This window comes from Ixodes scapularis, unplaced genomic scaffold, assembly GCF_016920785.2.
Source record: "Ixodes scapularis isolate PalLabHiFi unplaced genomic scaffold, ASM1692078v2 PGA_scaffold3__209_contigs__length_174095766, whole genome shotgun sequence".
Classification (NCBI taxonomy): domain Eukaryota; kingdom Metazoa; phylum Arthropoda; class Arachnida; order Ixodida; family Ixodidae; genus Ixodes; species Ixodes scapularis.
In genome coordinates this window covers 158355260-158378178 of record NW_024609868.1, presented here as the reverse complement: position 1 = coordinate 158378178, position 22919 = coordinate 158355260, and the positions used below count along the sequence as shown (strand labels likewise).

At 41.9% G+C, this 22919-nt stretch overlaps 1 protein-coding gene across 1 annotated transcript; it reads left to right on the top strand.

The window, feature by feature from the left end:
* The first annotated feature begins 5596 nt into the window (after positions 1 to 5596).
* On the top strand, positions 5597 to 11142 carry LOC120840269 (evasin P1074-like). Its single transcript, XM_040210691.2, has 3 exons — positions 5597 to 5661; positions 9247 to 9334; positions 11008 to 11142. Exons 1-3 carry the CDS (start codon positions 5597 to 5599, stop codon positions 11140 to 11142), a joined length of 288 nt encoding a protein of 95 aa, XP_040066625.2.
* The last annotated feature ends 11777 nt before the right edge of the window (positions 11143 to 22919 follow it).

Sequence of the window (22919 nt, the reverse complement as noted above, 5' to 3'; positions counted from 1 at the left end):
TCACTGCGTTCAGCTGCCGGTAGTCCAGGAAGAACCTAAGCGTCCCGTCTTTCTTCTTAACCAGTACGACTGGAGAGGCCCGAGGACAACTGGAAGGTTGAATTATGTCGTCGTTCAGCATCTCTTGAACTTGCTCCTGGATCACCTGCCTTTCTTTAACGGAGACTCTGTATGGAGATCGATGCGCAGGGCGCACGTCGTCCTCAGTACCGATGCGGCGCTTCGCAACGGCGGTTTGGCGCACCTTCCACGACGTCGCAAAGCAGTCGCGGTATTCGACGAGGAGGTTAATCAGCTGACATCGTTTCGGGCCCGGAAGCTTAGGGTTGATGTCGAGCTGCGCTGGCGACGTACTGTCTTGCTGAGGTGGTGAGGATTCATCAGTAATGGCGGCGAGTTTGGCAGAGTTTCGGAGTTCCTCGACGTGGCCAACGGCTGCCCCTTTCGTGAGGTGTTGCGCTTCGTTTCGGAAGTTCGTCATGAGGACCACAGTGCGGCCATCCTGAAGTTCAGCTACGCCTCTTGCGACGCCTATTCCTCTTCCTAGAAGCAACTGGAGGATCCCCTCTAGCAGAACTTCGCCGTAGAAAGCTTCGGTGATCCGGACAGGCACGAAAAGACTCGACCCCGACGGTAAGTTCACGTGACTTGCCAGGACTCGGACCGCGGATGACGTCGCTTTGGGTTCCTCCGGTGGGGAAACAGGCTTTCGTAGAGTTAGCCGGTTTGCTCCGAGGTCTATGACGGCGCCATACTCGCAGAGGAAGTCCATTCCGAGAATAACGTCCCTCGAAGAGTCTTGCAGATCGACGAACTTCACAGGGCACGTCTCACCACGGATCTCGACGCGAGCAGTGCATCTCCCGACTGGTGTAATGAGGTGTCCTCCGGCGGTTCTTATTTGTGGTCCATACCGTGGCGTCATGACTTTTCGAAGGCGGCGTGAGAGCCTCCCACTCAACACTGAGTAGTCTGCTCCGGTGTCCACGAGTGCCGACCCGTCGAGGCCGTGGATAACAACGATTAGGTTGTTGGACACAGATGCAGGAGCGTCGTTGTGATGCGTAGCGTCGGGAGAGTAGGAGCGCTCCGGTCGTTCTTGGAGGCCCTTTACGTCAGTCGTCTTCGGCAACTTCACCTCCAGTGGTTGCCGCGCCTAGTTTCCCCGGCGAGGAGCGAGGGGCGACAGGCTTTCACGTCGGGGTAGGTGCATCGGCGAAGCTGAACGTCGCGGCGACGGCGACCGGAACTCTCGGCGGGACGCAAGCTCGGGGGCTGGGGCCGTCGCAGGTACTCGTCGATCTCCCGAGGGCGTTCACCATACCGGGGGGGCGGGTCGCTTGGGTGGAATCCGCGCAGCCCGAGTCGTCGCTATGGGCATCGGCGGTGCACATGGTCGGCTTCCCCGCAGTGGTATCAGAGCGGGCGTCGGCCGGCCGTTCGCCACACGTCGGTCTTCCTCGGCGAGGGTTGATCCAGGCGGACGTCCTGGACTTGTCCTTCCTGGTGTCGAGGATACTGTAGCATTGGAGGGTCTCGTCGTGGGGGGGGGGGGGGGGGGGGGGGGCGCCGTGGCCTGGTGGTTAGCTTGCGGCGGTCGTCGGGCCATAGCGGCGTAGCTCAAAGTTGGCTCCTCTGACGTCGTCATGTTGATCGGAACTTCTGGGTGGACCGCCCGTTGTACTTCCTCGCGCGCAGCCTCGGGGATGGAGAGTGTAGCTGGATGACTTGCAGCTGGCAGCAACTGGCGGAGTTCCTCCCGGACGACCTCCCGGATAATTTCGCAGATGTCTGTACCTGGAGCGTTTTTGCCGCTAAGCAGCGCGGTTGCAGCGACACTTGGATGTCGCTGGTAGGGGAAGCGCGCGCTTGGAGGGCGCGCTCGATGTTAGTCGCCTCGGTGACGAAGGCCTCGACGGTGCCCGGCGCGTTGCGCACGAGGCCTCAAAAAATGTCGTCTCTCACCCCGCGGATGAGGACCCACAGCTTCTTTTCGTCTGTGGCTCGTGGGTCGGCACGGGCGCTAAGGCGGAGGACATCTTCTACGAAGCTTGTGACGCTTTCGTTGGGGCCCTGCGTTCGATTCTGGAGGACACCTCCTGCCCTCTCCCGCCGGTGTAGGGTGGCGAACGTCCGCTGCAACTCGGCCACACAGATGTCCCACGACGTAAGCGAAGCCTCGTGATTCTCGAACCAATGACTCGCAGTACCCTCCAGCGAAAATTACAGGTTCTGGAGGCGCTGCTCATCCGTCCATCCGTTGTGGCGAGCTACACGTTCGTAACGCTGCAGCCAGTCTTTGACATCCTCGTAGGCTTCGCCGTGAAAGGGCGTCGGAGTGCGGGGAGTGAAGGGCAGGATGATGACGGGTGCGGTGGTCATGGTCGGTATTTTCTTGCTCCGGTTCTCAGGCAAGAGACCTGATTCGGGGACTGACCTCTGGTCCGACGGCTTCTTTGGGCTTCGGCGTCTTTGGCGAAGGGTAGCCTTCCGGGGCTGAGCACCTCACTCGGGCGGGGTGTCTTCGTAGGAGTACGCTTTACGGGCATAGGATGGTACCCAGCACCTCCACCAAAATGTCACGAATGACAAGTGATGAGGCGACGAAAACTGAAGTAAACTAAACTTTTAATGGGGCGAACTTGTGCCCAAATTAATAAAAAAAGGAAACAGAAGAAAGCAGGAGAGCGTCACAGGCGTCGATGTCGGGGAAACTGCAGGATCGGGCGCTGGAGCGAGACTGACTGCGGCTGGCCACGCGGAACCCCTTATGTACATGCGTGGGCTTCTGGAATAATCGGCGTAGAAAGTTCCCGCGTAGAACATTAGGACCTCGAACAAGCAACAGTATTGGTGAATTTTCCCGGACACTAAATTGCAGGAATAAACAAAATACACGTCACTCCCAGGAATCGAACCGTGGCTTTTCGCGTGGAAGGCAGGCACGATAACCGTTAGGCCACGCGCGCGATGCCTAATTGGCCAGCTGCGCGCGCGGTAATATTGACGCGTGCGCAGCTGGCCAAGTAGCCAGGGTTTGATTCCTGGGAGCAACGTGTATTTTGTTTATTCCTGCAATTTAGTGTCCGGGAAAATTCGCGAATCCTGTTGCTTGTTCGAGGTCCGAATGTTCTACGCGTCGAACTTTCTACGCCGATTATTCCAGAAGCCCACGCGTGTACATAAGGGGTTTCGCGTGGTGAGCCAAGGTCAGTTTCGCCTCAGCGTTCGATCCTCCTGCTTCGCCGCCTTCGACGCCAACGACGCTCTGTTGTTATCTTTCTTTCTCCTTTTATTTTTGGGCACAAGTTCGCCCCATTAAACGTTTAGTTTCTTCAGTTATTATCGCCTCATCACTTGTCTTTCGGGACAATATATTATATTTTAATACGTTTAACAACTTAATTTTTAAAGGCTCTATATTTGTAGAATGTTGCTGAGTGTGGGGTTCCCCAATCTTTCAGGGGCCCAACATTTCTAGATTGGGAGAGACGTCAAACGTATTGGTGATATTTTTAAAGTCTTGCAATTTCTAATAAAATGGTGCTCGCTAAAATAAAGTCCCTTACAGTACCGCATTTTTTAAATTTTTTTAATAAAACAATCTGATGAATTAATGGGTTAGCAAAAAAAAACGAAAATATAAGGAGAACTATAGATTCTTATACTTTTTTAGTAAGATAACCTACTAAACTTATGGGTTTAAAGAAGAGAAATATAAGGAGAATTCTAGTTTATTTCGCTTTACGTCCATCACGGTGGCATCGTGGCATTTAAGTTCAGAACGCACAATATTCATTTTCCCTCGTTACGGCTGGGTTCTATCGCTATGTTAAGGCCGGTTTTGCAAGTTTGTATGAATGGATACTAAGCAAAACAAAGGTATAAAGTCAACTATTCTTCAGAAAAATAGTGAATGGAGAAGCTCACGCAGCTTTCATTTCTTAGTGGAATATTAGGCGCACACGCCGTAAACATTACATACATTCCTTTTTTTTCTTGAAGAAATTTGGTGACAACTGTGATTCTTTAGATGTGTGAAATTCTTCATTTATAACGATCAATGTCCAATTCAGTAGGCGGTCCGTCAAAATGCCGCCGAGTACCGTATTTTCCGGACTATAGTCCGCCCGCGGTGTATAGTCCGCAGGGGGAAATTTGGGGTCAAAAATAAAAGATTTTGCTTAGATAGCCCGCACCCGGTGCATAGGCCGCACCCGGTGCATAGTCCGCACCTGGTGCTTAGTCGACACGAAAATCTTCTCATAGACGGCACACGTTTACAAATGTCTGCTTTTTAGGTCACAATAAAGCCTATAATGTGCATAAATCATCATTAACATACACTTGCATGCGCAAAATTCGTCACGCCTCGTCATAATAAACGATCTTGAAAAACATAATTCCTGTATAGTCCGCACGCGTAGATAGTCCGCACAGCCTAAAATTTCAACTTTTAAACATGTATAGTCCGCGGACCATAACTCGGAAAATACGGTAATATATTCCGTATATCCTCTCACTATTATTGCTTGATTCACATAAGCGAGCGCAATACAAAGATGATTACTACAATTTCGGTTAAGTAAATTTACTTAAGACATAATTCGATTCAGGGCAAATATTTGATAAACTCGCATTCACATAGCTCTATTGCAGCAGTGAACTCACCTCACAGAATATAGGTAACGAAGTCGAATTTATTCCTACTGCATTGATACAATTTCCGTAAGATTTTCTACGCTTTTTGGAGAGTGACTGTCCTATCCTCACACATTGAGACACCCGAGATAACTCTTGTTAGGCCCAATTTTAGGTCTTAAACATATTTGGTCGCATTGACTAGCCGCAAACGTTTTGGTTAGTCAGTGATGGTTGACATAAAAACGAAAAAAAGTGTGTTCAGGTTTCGTTAAGCAAGTTATCGGAGCTCATTACCTCTATATATTTCCGGTTTATTTTGCCGGAGCCGACAAAGACTTTAATGTAGCCGACTCCGGTTGATACACTTGATTGAATAAGACGAAAGATAACACCAAGTGTTACATACGCTCAATAATACACTGAATTATATCCCCTAGAACACAGCCAATTCAGTATAGGTTAAGTGAATTTAATTTTTTTATTCACAAATCTTTTCCCTAATATTATTCTTTTGAATTAATTTGAAAAGTTCCGAAGGCCGTTACCGCCAACTTCTCTATAATAGCGCAAGTGTAGCAGCAGAAAAAATACATCATGTTTTGTTTTTTTATTCCCAACGTGGTCATTAATATTTTTATAAAGGAGGCTTTTTTCACTTTTGGATATTTTATTCGTCGCATATTTTGTCTAACATTGTATTGCCCCAACTTCCATGCTCAAAAATACCTTCATCCTACAAAGCTAAAGAAGGTGAATGCACTTTGCACGTGGAGGTTCACGCCAAAAGTGCACCCAAACCCCGCAGATGTTTTTGCTTACCGTGTACAATGCAATTCTGACGCAATACTGAGGCGGTCTTGAAGCCCCCCTGCATCCGGCCTCTCTTTCCTGCAGGTATAAAAGGAGCACACATCGTCGTATATTCATTCCAATTCCTGTCAAAGGTAATACGATGGCGTTTAACGTTATTACCTTTCTTCAAATGACCGTCTTTGTTGTCATTTTATTTAGTATAAAGTGAGTCCCTTTTTATCCAATTTGACCTTCGCTTCTCGCTCAAATATTACAATAACGGCGATATCATACCAGTTGCCAACGTTAAAGCTTAGTCCCTTCATACACCTTGTTGGACAAATGATAATGCGCTATGCGTAGTTGTCGGAAAATACAATGCACTGGCATTTTTAAAGTTTGTTGTATTTAATAGTCTGATTGAATTTTATATGAATGTTACACTGTTTATTTTCGAGTTAATATTGGCTCTGGGTTCTGTTATAGGTGGGGTTTATTTGTTAATTTTTGTTACCTCCGCAATAAAGTAGAGCGCGATAAATAAAAATGATGAATTAATACCTTTTTTTTTTAAGTCAACGAGGTGTCAAATATTCCTCAAGGGTACATTTCTATTTGCGCTTCCTCGGGTTTGGTCGCAGCATGCTCCGCTAATAACTTTTCCTAAGCAAAGTTGCGATAGAGCAATTATCCTCATTCTGTGAAGCGTTTCGAAGCTTTTTGTAGGATGTAAGTTTTCTATATTTTGGGGCACTGGCAGTTTTCCTGCAAATTACATACAGCAGACAATTTTGATTTTCAACCTTTGCGAAATTTTATTGATGAAAAAATATTGAATACTACAAAACTGTGTTTAAAGGTTTAAAGAGCACTGCAGTGAATTTGCCGTCCACAAATATTGTCAGACAATGTACGGGCATTAATAATAAAATGATCATTGTTTATTTCTTAAACCCTCGGGGATCAACACATGTTTATCGTGAATAACTATATTTATAGATTTTCCTAGTGATATGAAACTACCAACATATCACAGTCTGCTTCATCAGATTTTTTTTATAAACACATATCCCATGGTATTGAATCAGTCTCGTTACATTGGTGAAGTCAGCAAAATAAACACATAAATATTAATAGAAGTGAAATATACGAATAGTACAGTTTTATCTGGAATAATACATAAATAGCCTGTTTAACAATAGCTTATGGTTACTTTAAAATATAATAAAAAATATGACGTTGAATACTTCAAGATGAAGATATTTAACCCAGTGTTGCGATTGATTCTTTTAGAACATTAAAAATGGCGTAGTATACAACATATAAAATGAGAAATAGTCAGCAAGGTGTTCGTAGCTCTTAATGTAATCGAGAGTGTATAGTAAGAAATCGTATCTAATTCATTTTTTTAAAAGAATAGATTCTGAAAACAATTATGATAGAACGTATATAATAATGTGTTTCAGTATAATTGAAAAAGAAAGAATACAAATGCGTCGTAAGTCACACGGGCGCCATACGCGCCACGCATATATCGGACTCGGGTGAAGCAATATCATGATAATTTAGCTGTCACTAAAAAATGAATATCTTTAATAATTCTTCTTTCAACTGGCCTAAGGTGTTCATCGGTTACCTTTCGCGCTTTCATGCCTAATTCTGAACGTTTACGTATAAAGGGGGCGGAAAATTCCGTTCTTAACAATGCATAAAAATGTGACGTAGACTTGTTGGAGTCGTCGTTATTCCTCAGTACCTTGGATACATCCCTAAGTGAAGGCTCGAATCAACAACGTTCGACCGATATAATCAGAAAGCCGCTGAAAATCGTACGTCCTTCTTGCACGGGTGATTTTAGATGGGAGTTCGGTTCTTTTTCGAGATACATATTTTGCATTTGCGAGACCAAATTGTAAAAATAGACCAATGAATTACTCAAAGACAGTCGGTATTTTCACAGTAGTATAGCTTGATTTAACCTCCACTTCTAAATGCATCCCATAAAGAAATGATAGCATAACCACTAAAACCAAAAGGTTAATTTGTGAATACAGTTAATTCCCCAACTTACCATGAAAGTTATTCAATCGTGTAACTCCGTCGACCTTTACAACTGCAGAGGTAAGTATGTATCAGTAAAACTCGTTTTTTTAGAAATAAAGTTCAAAGTCACATCAAACAGTGCATACACTACACAAGCTGTTTTTTTTGGATTTTGTATTTGTTTAATATTACTAGTGAGAGATGCACTAACGCGGCTCCTGCAGGTGCGTTCTTTGCTAAAGGAAAAAAAAAAAGTAAAACAATTGTCACGATCAGTCGTTGAAAGAACTAGGAATTTGGTAATACTTTCCAGATTAGTGAATATAAACTTGTAGTTTTATATAATTAGACTACCGGGCGCCTATAATCCCTTTTTTTGCTCCTCCAGCCTTGAGCCTGCAACTCGTTTGGTAACTTTAACATGCCATCGCACCTCGTACGTGCTTCAGATCTTTATCAAACTTACTGAATTAGGCCGCGTTCATACACACGGAAAATACTGTTACCGCCGACCGAATTTAATGGGCGGAAAAACAAGGCGCCGTTCACATTTATTTGACCCGTCGCGTTCGCGTGGCTGCGGCTTTTCGTGGATATTAGGGAAGACTGCCCTTGGCTTGAGTGGTGCTAACTTCCTCTTGAATTTAACGCTAGCCCGCAGTGCCAAGATGCTGCCCAACATCCTCCGGGCGACACGAGAATGAAATACAAAAGAAATGAGCGAGCTAAGACAACTTGCGTTCGTACCATACAATTGCTCATTTTATTGAACAAATATTTCTGCAAGAATCAAAGAAAAAATAAAAAAACTTAGGGAAAAGGACAGACGGTACGGTTCTTTCAAATGAAAGAACTGTGCAGTCTTTCCTTGTCCCTAAGTGCTTTTATTCTTTCTTTACTTCTTGTATTTTCACCAACCCGCTCTTTGTTCTTAGATCCGTCTGGGCAGTGACATCGTTGCTCAGGTGACTCATGTCGAAGAGGGATGAATAATTTAGTCTCGACTAGCTTTTCTGCCGACACGACGATACCAGCGAGACGGCGACTTTTGTACAACTTGGGAACTCCGACAACTCCGGCGGCAACCCCAACGACTTAGGCGACTCTGCCAGCATGTGACGCCTGCAAACGCCATTTCCTCCGTGCTTTCCGATTGACTGCGGTGACGTGGAATGTTATCTGCGGGGGGAAAATCGGACACCGACCGATTGCTACCGTGGTCGAATAGTCCGTCGCCGGCGAGGCGAGTCACTTTCTTGACATTAATTTCCTCCTGGATTCACCTGCGATTCCGCGAGTGTGAACGAACGATTAGTGGGGTTCGATGACGTTAACGAATTCCTTGCTACTTAAAAGCTTTAGTTTAATGAAAAAGAAGAGTAAAAGTCCCACATAAAACATAAGTTTATTTTTAAATGATTAATTTAGTAGTGTTTTTTAGCAAATGTGCGACTTATCCTGACGATTAATCTCTTATATTAGGTGCCCCTAGCCGTATTACCCACCTGACGGCATTAGCGCTGCTCTATCTGCTATAAAACAAATCACCAAGCCAAAAACAAAATACGAGTACCAGTACTTAAAAACCTTGAATTGCTTAAACGAAGTATTATTATCTCATGCAATGATAAATGTTCTAGTGTTTTTCACGTTCCAAGAGACCTGATTATTACTCCCTGTGGTTTTCGAAACACCTCACCTTTTTTAGTTTACTAAAGAATCTCGACTCAGATTATTGTACGATTAAAAAGTGTTATATCTTTCCAGTCTCCATTCAACGTCTGCTGGATCGGAAGAATCAAGTGACCCTTATAGTTTTTTGAATTCCATTGAGGTCGAAGTTTGCGATACAAACGTAAGATCACTTTTAGATAATTGTAAACAAATGCTTTTCTTCGTGGAGTTGTTTGAAGATAGCTTTAGAACTGATGAAATACGTAACTGAACATTGTGCTCTTAGAATACATAAATTTCAGCTAAAATCAACATTTTCTAAATTTTATACTTTTTAGTATAGTTTTTATGGCAGCAATATACGACATTCCGATTACTTTACATCACCGGCACTATCGTTTTTATATTTAGGTTATAAGCTTGGAACAAGGTGTTGCATATTTAAGATGGAAATACTTGAAAAGCTGGTTGAGGGCACCTTTTAATTTACAACATTGCGAACACCTTTGTGTCCCTGCTACGGACTACCAAAACTTTCTGGAACATCGTGGCAGAAATTTTTAAATGACGTAACATTACCCAAATATTTTTGCTGAAGGAATACGACTTTAATGAGTTAGTATTGAAGTATTATTATCGAAACTAAAACCTACACTATTATTTCACTCTTGGAAAATACATCGACTTGTAAATCTAAAGGTTCCATATTAAATGAACAACCGGATAGTAAGTGTCATGTTATTAAAATTGTTATCGGCAACTATTTTAGGAATCATTCCTTAGATCAAAGTACTGTCTGTTTTATGGTAAACCAAGCCAGCGCAAGAAACAAAAATGCAAGTTGGAGTTGCCTATGACTGTTGTGTTCCTTTTAATAAAACCATAGGCACTGCATGGGTTGCTTGGGATAAAGACAACAAAGGGAGGTTTAATCATTGTCATATAATGAAGACGTGCTCATTGAGATGTTCAGAACTTGCTTTATTCTTTTCGAGGTAAATATATTAATCTTTAAAATTTTGTTCTGCATTAGGTCTAAATGTTTACATATTATAATATTAAAATTACCTTTTATTGGTTATCTAGAGCTTGAAACAAAAAACCCTCTAAGGTGTACATGAAAACAATAATGATTCATGCAGTTTTTTTGTCATCTGCATGAGCACTATTATGAAAGTGCATCATTTGGCACTTTGATAAATATTTTATTTATATGGGCGCTACTGAAATCTTAACTTACTCTGGTTTAATCAAATCTGTTGTTTATTTGATATATGTACTAAATTTAGGTTGTTCCTCACATTCGTTATTTCTACATAGCCGACACGCACACCGTCTATATTTTGCGTGAGGTATAAGTAATTCAGCAAAGATAGAGTGGTAATTACAATTTGAATTTGTGGAGTGTAATGAAATTTATAATTATAGTTGTGTACTCTAATAATGTGCGTAATTCACAATTTGAACAGTTATATATTTAAACGGTTTTTCAGTGTTCAAATATACAGAATCTACGATTTAAAAATACTATATTAAAAAAAATTTAAGTCGTTTTTTTCAGTCATATGCAATAAATATTCGTAATTCTACTGAAACCAAACATTCCAAGCCACTTCTTAGAGAACACTACTTTCCAATATTTATTTCTAGGGACCATAATAAAATCATTCTCGTTTGTGTTTTTTAGAACTGTACTAGACTTGGACATATAACACAAATGTTCCCTGTTTCAATGCCAAAGGCAAATGTATAGAAATGTTTTGATATAATTTATTACTTTAGATAGCAATTTAAACATAATTTAAAAAAGAATATTCACAGCTATCGCGCCTCTGATTCTACTTCATTTTTCAGTGTACAAAGGGTGCAGATGGAGTGTGGAGCAAGTGCAATGGCGGCTGCAAATGTGCACCTCTTGGCAACAGCACAGAAGGCCTATGCGTAAATATTGGTGACTTTGACTTCCCGTCACCGGAAGCAGAAGTCTGAACCTGAACGCTTTCACCGCTGACCGAAATGGCACCGTGCTCCCCAAGAGAAAAACAAAGGAACCTTGCATTATATACGTTATACTAATATGATCTGGTATACCTGTAATTACGAATGAAAAATAAAATAAAGCTACAAAAGAGATACTGCACGTGTAAATATTTTCCATTTTTATTTTCTTAACTTTTTTATTTTTATGACTTTTTTTTTTGTTTTTAGCGCTTTGCCATGTATTGTGCTATTAACCCAGTCATACCCAAGAGGCATATGAGTTGTGGGATTCTATACAGGCTGATTTTCCTTGAGACGGGAAATGTAAAATAGGGTACCCTATGTAAACTATATATTCCCGCAAATATGTTATCCACGCTGCAAACTCAAACCCGCACTAAATAGATTCTGTTACCGTATATTCATGGCTGTAACTCAATGTACGAGCTCTAAGCATCCTAAAAAAAATCCATGAGACTAGCACTTTATCCGAGTTGTGAATGCGAAAGCTTCCCTGGCTCGCTGGTGACTGCTGCTCCGCTGGGTGAGGCAGCGGCGGGAGAGCGAAGCGTGGCGTGGCACGTGCTCGAATAGCGTGCCCTTTCATCATCATCATCGCCCTAGCTGCGTGTACCGGTTGACGACATCAGACCTGAAAGTTTTACGATAAGTTTTAAGTTAGGCCTAACGTCAGACCAGCGAATACCCGCGTCCCCCCTTCACGCCGCGCCGCAAACAGTTCGACTGGCTCCTTAGCAACGATGAGGACATTGCTACAGAGCCACATGACGCATCGCAGCCAATGGGAATTTACGGCCCGTTTCGCTCAGTTGAATTTAGGTGCCGTTTTAAGCTGCTGCATATGTAATATGGGTTCTGTTTACCGCTGGTATACACAACGATAACGCCGGCTTCACTCAGATAACGCCGGTTCGGTCGATGGGACAGCTAATGATTTGGCATTAATAAAAAATACACTCAGGGAGGGAATATTGATTGATTTAAATATTTTTATATACCTTAAATGCTGAACTTTTGAATGAATGTTCGGCAAAGATTCGTCAAAAGTTCGGCAAATGTTGGCGCACGCACGAAAACGCGACGGGGCCATGGATTGCAAATGGACGCCAGGCAGTCGTGCGGTTACCATCGTCCAGTGTAGTACAGCCAGCGGTTACGGCGAGGTGTAGAGTAGGCAACAGGGAAACATTGCGTTTTTGAGCCCAGTGTGGTTCTCTTCATTATTTTCTGTCTCAAGAAAAGAAGATCGTCCAGTAATTTACGCGATGCACTGCGCAAGTGACAAATAATGCGGTGCGTTTTGGATGAAGTGATTTTTATTTCAGCATTCCTGTGATGCAACGAGGTAGTTGAAACATTGGCCGACAGTTACATTAAAGCACTGTTCGCAATTGTAACAATTTTGTTTTTTGGCTCAGAAGTAATGTTTCAAAACAAAATAATATTGATCTTTTCAATTAATGTTATTTCGCGATTTTCATGTATCTGCATAGAACTAAACACAGAACTATAATGCTCGATGTTGCACATCCGACATTCCTTACTCTCCCTATCTTCCTAAACGTCCGTGTGTGTCCCTATACCAGAGACTGTCATTTCAAACGTTAAAAACGAGACGCTGTGAATATGGAACGAACACTTTCATGCAAAGATTACGTTAAGTGACTCAAATCGAAAAAAAACATGCATATTTACAATAATATTACTACTTCTTCTGGTGAAGGCTCAGCAACCGTTGCATTCGTTTTCGCGCAGAAAACGGTGACTCCCAGAGAAAGCAAGAACGCAGCGTTATTTACCTTCATTTTCACCATGTACACACACATGCAGGCTTGCGCTGATAATGTCTCAAAACCGAAACTCTCGCAGCGTGATTCGTGACTGCGCCACGCTCGCTTCTACCCAACCTCGTTGTCACGCCACGTGTGCAAGGAGTCACTAAAATTGCCAGTAAACACACAAAAACGACACCGATAAATTATCTTATAGATTAACACCTTATTAAGTAATAACTGCGTCAATATTCACTACATGTTGCATTTAAGTTAAGAAAAAAAAAACTCTTTTAGCCAGAAAAAACTAACCCTCAACGTTAAGTCTGGTAACAATGTATTTTTGCCGAATCTTTAGAAAAGTTCGGCAAAAGTTCCGTTTTGCCGGATCACAAGGTTCGGTGACGAACTTTTCAATCCTTAAAAGCTCGGCCCATCACTAGTTTTCACCCATGTGACTTACCCAAATAGTGTCGGCAGCATTTTTACTTCCGAGCTATACGGCGTACTGTCAGCACTTGTATATGCATGGTGTTCTTTTTTTAGCTGCACCATATTTCTAAATAAAGGGGGAAACATTATAGGAATGCGGCTCTTGCTCAGCGATTATATGACTCGGCGGACATAAGATGCGAATGTAGTCATCACCATTATCGTACTAAATAGCTGAAATTCGTTAATGAACTTTTTAATTACTGTACGTTCTTATGTTTGTATCCTAAACGTTCAAGCGGTCATATGCCAAGATCGCTCCATTTTGTGGAATTAACGAACCAGCCCGATTTCCAACATATTTCTTCCCAAAATGGTTAATGGAGCACAGTATGTCTATAGTGCCCTTCTTCGCGGGTTTGCCGGTGTGGGCGGAAACAAAAAAAAAAAGTCAGATTAAGTAGAAAATGCGGCAGCAGAGATCTCGGAACACTGGCTGGTTACGCGAATTTTTCGAAATGAAACAATCATAGCATACGACCGCCTCAAATTTGTAATATAAACATATATTCATATTACAGTAAATGAAATTAATTTAACGATTTTTACTTAAAGAGTCGGAAAATAGTGATGGTTATAGTCCCGTCTACTGTCCTCCGTGTCATATAAATACGCAGTAAAAACCGCATTCATATAACTTTCCCTTTTATTAAAAAAAAACATTGGTGCGTCTAGAGGAAAAAAAAAAACACCCGTATAATGAGAGCAAAGCGATGAAAGCTATTATTTCTGTAGATTCGCAGAGTGTTATTTCTGCAGCATGTTAAGTTATACTAACCAAGAATAAGCTCACCCAACTTGTAAAGACCAAATTTGAACAAAGGTTTTTGGGTGTAAACGGCATTAGTTTTTTTTGTGTGTTTTTTTTTTGGGGGGGGGGATATTGAGTCATATGGGCATTGCAGGCAACGACACTGCAGATAGACTGGCCGCCTCCTCGCATAAGCTTCTATCAGCAAACGCCAGCATACCGTACCAAGCCCTTTAATGCCCATAAAGCTAGCTTTCTTAGAACAACGGCAGTTTAAATGAAAGTAGGCCGAAAATAACAAGCTTCATGTCATGTTGCTAGAACTCGGTGCCTGGCAGACATGATGAAGAGGCTCCTTCGCGGCTGCAGGTCTGTCTTCTGCTACACAGGTGGCGTGAGGATATTCGGGAATACGCCGCATAAGCCCACGAAAAACCTGAGGGGGGTCCTGCGCCGGATCTCCGATGCCGTACGCAAGCTCAACAAGAAGAGCGTCTTGGACTCATCGGAACTATCGTTACTAGGGCATGGTTGTGGTCATGACATCGCATCACACCAAGTCGAGGTCGAAGCAGTTGTCCATGCGGCTGTCCGTTCCCATGCCGCCATTACGCGCTCCTTCCTAGGCACTGCCGAGTATCACGACAGGTTAGTCCAACACCTGGTTGAGGAAGTGGAGCCCATGCGTTGACTTCTTCTGAAATATGTCCGATCAAGCTGGGACTCCACCGCAGAAGCAAGTTTTTCCACAGTGAAGCGACTTATCGCCATCCACCAATTACTGCGCATTCTCGAACCTGAACTTTACGTCGTCGTTACACCGACGCCTATGCCTATGGTCTGGATGGCCCGCATCAGCAGCTTGATCGTTCACACAGTCGGACAACCGTGTTCGCATCGCGGACGCTCACGCAGGCTAGGGGAAGTACTCTGCTGGAGAAAGCGAGGTCGCGACCTGTCTGTGGGCCTATGAACGTTAATATAGGTACCTCTGAGGACGGCCCTTTACTCTGCGGACTCACGGATAGGCCTTCCTTGCCTTGCTCCTATGCAGAGAACACAGGACAGCGTCCTCTTTTTCACTTCACGGTGGACTCCACGGTGGATTCCTCTGATCTCGCTCCCTCGACGGCAGGGGAGATGCCGCAGGTCGGAAGACTCGGTCGCAATCATTTCGAGCTCCATCTTCTTCGCGAGGTGTGTGAGTCTGTGCGGGTGGAGGGTGGCACCACATGGAGGCCGCTCTCTCCCCAGGGGAATGTCCTCCTTTCCCCTACTAGGATCTGGCTCACGACCGAGAGGCGAGAAACTTTCGTCTATATTCCCGCTTATGTTTGTCGCCGACTCGACCGCGCCTCTCCGCCGTTTCGCTCTCCAGTGCCCGTGCCTAGCACGTAAGAGCTTCTTGCATTGCCGGAGTGGGGGCATTTTAGTTGGGGACATAGTCGATCTTTTAAACGAGTGTTTTAATGAATGCTCTTGTATTCCGTCCTTGCTCTGGTACATATCTCTTTCCCTGCTATATTTGAGAAAGTAAGAAAATGTAGCGATCTTAGGCGCCGACAAAAGGATTTTATCCAACCTTCCGGCGCTAATGTAGACCTAAACGTCTACATAATATGAAATAAGTGGGCCTGCGCTATTAGGATTGACGCAACCCTTTAGATATCCGCCGCTGTTGAGATAACGTGTTTGTTACTCCATTGGTAGCTCTGATAGTAGTGGTAATCCCTCATAATTTGGCGCCCAACGTGGAGTCATGAATACTCTTGCTGTGGTGGATCCTGTTTTTTATTTTTTTTTATTGCCCCGTATAAGGACTTTTCTGATATCGCCATGTATGACTCAGCAACGCATCACAAGATGAGGACGATTAATGATTATCATTTGAGCGAACGAGCGACGTAAATGTATAGCCGCATTACTATTTTTGAATGCGTACCCAGAAATATTTGATCTTGGGGAACCTCTTTGTTATTCATGCTTGAGGCGAACCCTTCACCTCGGTGATGTGTATTTGGTTCCCTGCGTTTCATCAACAACTCCTCCTGAAGGGAAAATTGTATACACAAATTTAAATAATGTTTAATCTTTTTTCTATTTTTTTTAACCGGGCGTGGTCGAGTCTTTATTTCATTTCGTTTATGGGATTGTAGTGTAGCGAAGGGTCAGCAATGAAGTCTGTAACTGCAAATTCAAGCGTTCTCTTTGACCCTAAGCAGTCGCGGACTCTGAGTTAGAGTAGGACGGTACGCCTGCCAATATTCTAGATACATAGCTAGTAGTGTTACTCACGGGCTCTGAAGCCAGGCCCAGTCATTGTTGGCGTCAAGAAGCAGCAATGTACGTTGGGCACGGCGGGTCTTCTTTGGGGAAGATTGGCTGCCGTTTGATGCCAACGTATTCCTAAACCTGTTTTTTTTTTTTTATAAGTTGTGTGTGCTTGGAAGGGAGAGCTGCGCAGTCTGAGGCGCGCAGTGACAGTTGCTGGGCGGACGAGTGACTCTAAGACTTTCGAATGTCACGTTGCATTGGCAAACATAATTGAATGTTAAACACAACGCCTGTCAATGCAAGAACGACTAAATGACACACCAATTTAAACAGTCATACACAGTAAGAACGAAAAACCAATTTTCAGTTTTCTCTCTTTTTCTTCTAAAACTGAAATGATGTGTTGATGCTTTCTGGAATCAATAGCGTTAATCCTCGCTGACCAACTTACGTGACAATGAATAAGTAGAGGTAATTAAAAAAATCTTTAATTTCAATTCGAACGAGTTTGGCAAAAACCACAGAACGGTGATGCGGAGGTAGCGTAAAATATTGTGCTTCTTCTTTAACCTGTCGTCCTTTCAGGCAGAAGAGATGCACGAATTCAGGTACCATGTGCCTCTATGTACAAAATTAGTTTGCCAGCCTTTTGTCTTTATATAATCACTTTGATGCACTTTGAGGCAACAGTATTTTTATTTGTTTTTCCGTTCGGCACCACACGTTGTTATAGCGGAGAACATCTGAAATCAACTGAAGAACAGGAGGAATTATAAAAAAATATTTACGCTTGATTAAAAAATAAATGTTTTTCATGCGACGCCGAGCAAGCCGTCCAATCAGTAGAAGGAGATGTGAACTTAATTGCGTAAACCTTTTCTTCAGGCATTGTCATTTATGAAGCTCGCACCAAAACGTATATTAAAAATCTCTCCTAAAGTCGGACGAATATTTTATAGCAGATTTTATATATATATATATATTTTTTTTTTATCCTTTAAAGATCTTCAGTATAGCGCGCTCTATATTTCTGATATTTTTGTGAGTGTGCGGTTTCGGAATTTTCGAGTGGTACAACATTTCGCGATTTCGAGTGAAATTAAAATTTTGGCGATATGTTTAAAGTTTAGAAATTCGTAAAAATTTGTCCTTGCGATACTAAAGTCACTTATTGTACCGTATTTTGTATCTAAAAAAACCTACCTGTCAAATTTATGGGTTTGCGGACAATTAAGATATAAGTAGATTTCTAGCCACTTCCGCTTTATATCCATCTCAGCGCGCGGCTGAATATTTATGTTCAGAGCACACATTATTAACTTTCCATCACTACTAGTTTAATTTTATAGCTAGATCAAAGTTGTGTTTTTTCAAGTTGGTATGAATGAATACTAAGCAAAATGAAAAGTGTAAAAAGCATACTATTGTTGTCAAAAATGTTTAATGAAGAATCTTTGGCAACTTTATTCACTCAGTGAAATATTAGGCGCCGACGCCGTGAACACTATTTAAATTCCGTTTTTTTCTTGAAGAAATACAGTGACAACTCAAAGTGTTTACATGTGTGAGATTCTTCCTTTATGACGTTAAATATCTAATTCAGTTGACGCTTTGTCAAAAGGACACTGAGTAATCTTTTAGGTATATCCAGTCACCATTACCGTTTTAAACGGTAATGGTGACTACAATGCCGACAAACTGAATTTTTATTTGGTATATAATTAGTGGTACAACAAAAATTCAAAGTGACAGCGCTATATTGCAGTAGTGACTTCACGTCGCAGAAAATATGTAGAGGTCAAAAATATTCCTAGTGCATTGATGACATTTCCAGAAGAAGTTGTTCTACGCTTTCTAGAAAGAGCATTGCCTGGTGCCTACACCTCAAAAATCTTAAATAATTATTCGTAAGCCCATTTTTAGATATTGTACGCACATGGTAGCATGGGCTAGACCTAAACAATTTTGTTAATCACCACTGTTTGCCATTAAAAACAAATGCAAGTAATAATATTTGTTTAAATCATCACTCGACTCACAACTAAACTATTCGATGTGGGCTCATGCTTGCTCAGGCAAGTGAACGGTGCTAATAATCTTTAGATATTTGAGGCTTTTTTTTTTCTAGAGCCGACAAAGGTTTTAAGGAAGCCGATCCCGGTTGATGCACTTGATTGAATAGTACCAAGGATAAAACCACGTGTAACAAGCGCTCAATAATGAACTGAATTATAAGCCCTAAAAACGCCCTCTATTCACTATGTGTAAGGTCACTGATTTTGTTATTTACATGCCATTTTGCCTATTAATATTTTTACCTCTTATGTTAAAAGTTTGCATAGGTTGCTGCAGCCAGCTTTTTTATAATGCTTTAAGTGTAGCGACAGATAAATATATGAGTTTCTTTTTATATATCTAACCTTGCCATTCAGATTTTTTTCAAATGTGTTTTTTATGTCGGGTACTTTATTTTACGCCTATTTTGTCCGACACTATTCCACCAACTTTCATGCTGCAAATTAACTACCGGGAATAAAGAAAAAAAGTACTTCTCATTTCCACGTTCACACCAAAGGTGCACCCAAACCATGTGGGAGTTACTGTCTATTATAGTTTATAATGAAATTCCGACGTAAAACTGAGCTCTTTTATGGAATGATCATACATCCGCCTTTTCTCTCCGGCAGATAAAAAATGAGCCCTCATCGTTGTATATTCGTACAAATTCCTCTCGAAGGCACTACTATGGCGTTTAACGTGATAACTTTTTTTGCGATTTGCGGTCTTTGTTGCCATTGTATTTAATATCAAGAGAGTCCCTTTATATCAGTTCTGATCTTTGTTTTTCGATAAATGTTTCCAGTAACGGCGAAATCGTACCAGTTGCTAGCGTCAAAGCTTAACCCCTTCACACCCCTTGTTGCACAAAACAGGGCCCTTTGCGTAGCTATTGTAAAATACAAAGCACTAGCATTTTTAAAGTCTTTGTATTTGGGATTTTGATTAAGGTGTAATATGCATTGCATATTGTCGGCTTTTACAGTTATTTTATGCTCCGGGTACTAGGAGTGGTGGGGTTAATAAATAGATAAACGGATTAATACACTTTTTTAAGTCTACAAGCTATCAGATTGACCTGTGGGTTTATTTCTATTTGTAATTTCTCGGGTTTGAGCAACATGCTCCGCTTGTGTTGTTTCTATAACCGGAGGCACGATAACATACCACAGATAACTTTTACAGACTTTTGGAACTATATTTTTGAACATAATTTGCACAACGAAATTGTGGTTAAACAGCACTGCAGTGAATTTGACGTCCACAAATATTTTCACATAATTAACGGGTATAACTGATAAAATAATCAAGGTTTATTTTTGTAAAACCTCGGGGCTTAACCGAAGCATATCCTGAATTACTCTATTCAGAGATTTTTCCAGTGATACAAGACTACCTACATGTCGTCAGCCTGCTTAATAAGATATCTAATGAAACAGATTTCACGTGGTACCCAATGAGTCAAGTTGTCTTCGTAAATTAAGTAAAATAAATATATAAAAAGCAATCGAGATAAAAATATAAGGCTGAAATACGTTTATCTGGAAAAAATACACGATTATTATTTTTACAGTACCTTATGCTTGGTTTAAAAAGCACTTGAAGCTGTGATTTGGATGCCTCAACATTAAGATATGTAACCCAGAGTGGCAGATGATACTTTTAGAACAATAAAAGAGGCTTAGTTGCTTTCATTTATTTTTAAATGTTTATATAGTTACGGCATGCATTGAACATATAAAATTAATCTGGAATATTCAGCAAGTGTCCACTTCTCTTGATTAAACCGAGTTTAAATGGTAAAAAAACCTATGTACTTCATTTTTTTTAAAGTTAAATTCAGCCATGCTTTGCATTCCAGCGTTGAGATATATAGAAAGGCTGTATCTTATGTATATCTCTCGTTGAAATCAATTATCATGTTCATAAGAGCGATAATAAAGATACAACATGTATAATGGATGTTTTAGTATATTTATAAACGAATAAAAATGTGGTTTAAGTGGCACGAGCGACTTGTGCACCCCGTAAACATTAGACTCGGCATACTTTAGGTGATGGAGTGACGTCACGATAAAATCAATAGAACAATCAAAATAACTTGTAAATATTGTTTACTACAGTGTGTTTCTATTTGATATTAAAAAAACTTTAAAATTTTCATTCGCCAATTAACTCGATGTATTCATCGATTCCGTTTCTTGTATTAATGCCTAATTCCGAATGAGCACGCATAAAGGTGCCGGAAAAATTGCGTTCTCTACGGTGCATAAAAATGTGACGTACACGTCTTGCGGACGCCGTCATTCGCCATTAACATGGACGCGTCTCTTAGTGAAAACTCAAATCCACATCGCGCGACTGAGATAACGAGGAAGCTGCTGAAATGTGTACGTCCCCTGGCACGAGTGATTTTAGATAAGAGTCCGTGGGCCCTAGTCTGGACACTTGGCGAAAATGTCGGCAAGGAATCCGGCGGCCGTGATAGGTCGGTGCCTGCGCTTGACCTTGGCTCCGTCCAATCACGGTGGTCGAATTCCTCGCCGACTTTTGCGGCAAGTGTCCAGAGTGGATCTGCGGTAATTGTCCCAAGTCCAGATTTTGAATTTGCTTCACGAAAACACGAAAACAGACTGATGAATTACTCAAAAAATAGTATAAATTTATTAAACTTCTTATTGTAAGTGCAGCCAGTACTGCAATGACTGCATGACCCCTAAAACCAAAATGTTATTTCCTGAATCCAGTTGATGAACCAACTTACCATGAAGGTTATTGAATCGTCTAAGTCCATCGACCTTTATAACTAAAGACAGAAATCTGTATAGGGCTCGAAAGTAGGAATTCTTTTGTGTTCTGCGCGCGGGAGTTGAGGCGCGAAAGCGGGAGAGGAGGTTGAAAACGATTCCGACTAAGCTCCGCCTTCGCACATGTCGGGAGTGAGGCTTGGGGTAAACAAACTTCGGCGCCTAGCTTCCATGCCATACCGGCGAGCGTGTGTCCTTTGTTCGTTGTAGCCCTGTTAGAATTTGCCGACTTCACAATATCGAGCACTTTCGCGCCCCTTAGGATTCCTACGTCGTCTGCTCGAGACATTTTGAAAATTCCAAAAATAAGACAAAGACGAGAATCAAAAAGAAGGCGCTTGCCTAGCCTCGCGATTGAAACGGCGGTTCCGCCGATCACTACAAGACCGCCATGCGATCGTGGTGGCGAGTTGCTTGTTACCTTGTGGTTCGTTTGCGAACACAGCAGATTTTGTCGTCTGGGTGGCCTTTATATATCTTTTGTCGTGAATTCGATAAGCTATTACTTGAAAAACAGCTGAAAAGGTAGCATTTTCGCGATTCTCGGAACCCCATCTTCGCAGCTGATATTTAAGAATATATAATTATAATTATATTAAAATGATAATAACGATATTATTAATAATATTATAATAATAATAATGATATTTTTATGTAAAGTCCGCCTTTCAACTCGAAACTACACGGAGGCTGTATAAACTATGCCCGTTTCCTTTTAATTGCGAGCAAAGTAAAGTCTACATTGGCGAGTCCCCAGATTTCATCATAACAGCCATGCATCTGCGTTCATGAAGTGAAAGCGCCGGTCACATCCCCGCGTTTGTAATTTCCGCTTCGTTAGCACTTAGGTGAGGCGCAGTATAGTCATATATTGTATTTTGTATAGTAGTTGCAGTCTACGGTTTTGATCATGGCATTAGAAAGGCATATAGCTCAAATCTTACCACCAAAAAGTAATCGTTTGTTTTAAAGGAAATTTTAATATTTGCTACGTTTAATACAGGGAAAAGACTCGGACAGTACAAATTTGTTGTGTCACATTAACCAGCTCAAGTGAATTGTCAAATAAGTCTGCAAAATGTGTCGCGCAGTGTATCTTCGAACCAAACATACCGAACTAAAAATTGGCTGATGGCGCGCTGTTCAAACCTAGCTAATGAGCGCCCCAGGGAATTGTCACGGGAGTTAACAATGACTAACATGTATGTATTTTTGTTTTGTTCCCTCGGGAGACTAGGTCAAACAAAAGCCATTGTGCAAGTGACGAACGTTCTAACAGCATTCGTCATTTCTAAGAGACTTGGCTTTTGATATCCAGAAACACACTTTAGCATATTGTGGTCATTCAGCTATCGTGAGGAATGTCACCATAGTCCCATTTTGATCCACATTTCTGGTCCACTCATTCACAATTCTTCCTTGCTTCATCAATGCCTAAGTATGCCAGAAACTTAGTGACTAATCGCATCTGTTAGCGACCGTGGAACGCAGGGTTTCAGTGTTGTCGCTGTAGATAGGGCTCACGCTCACACCAAAGCTGTTTGTGGTGTGCCTTCCCTATGAATTATTTTGTCAGGTACAATTTTCTAGAAACAACAATAATTATTTTGG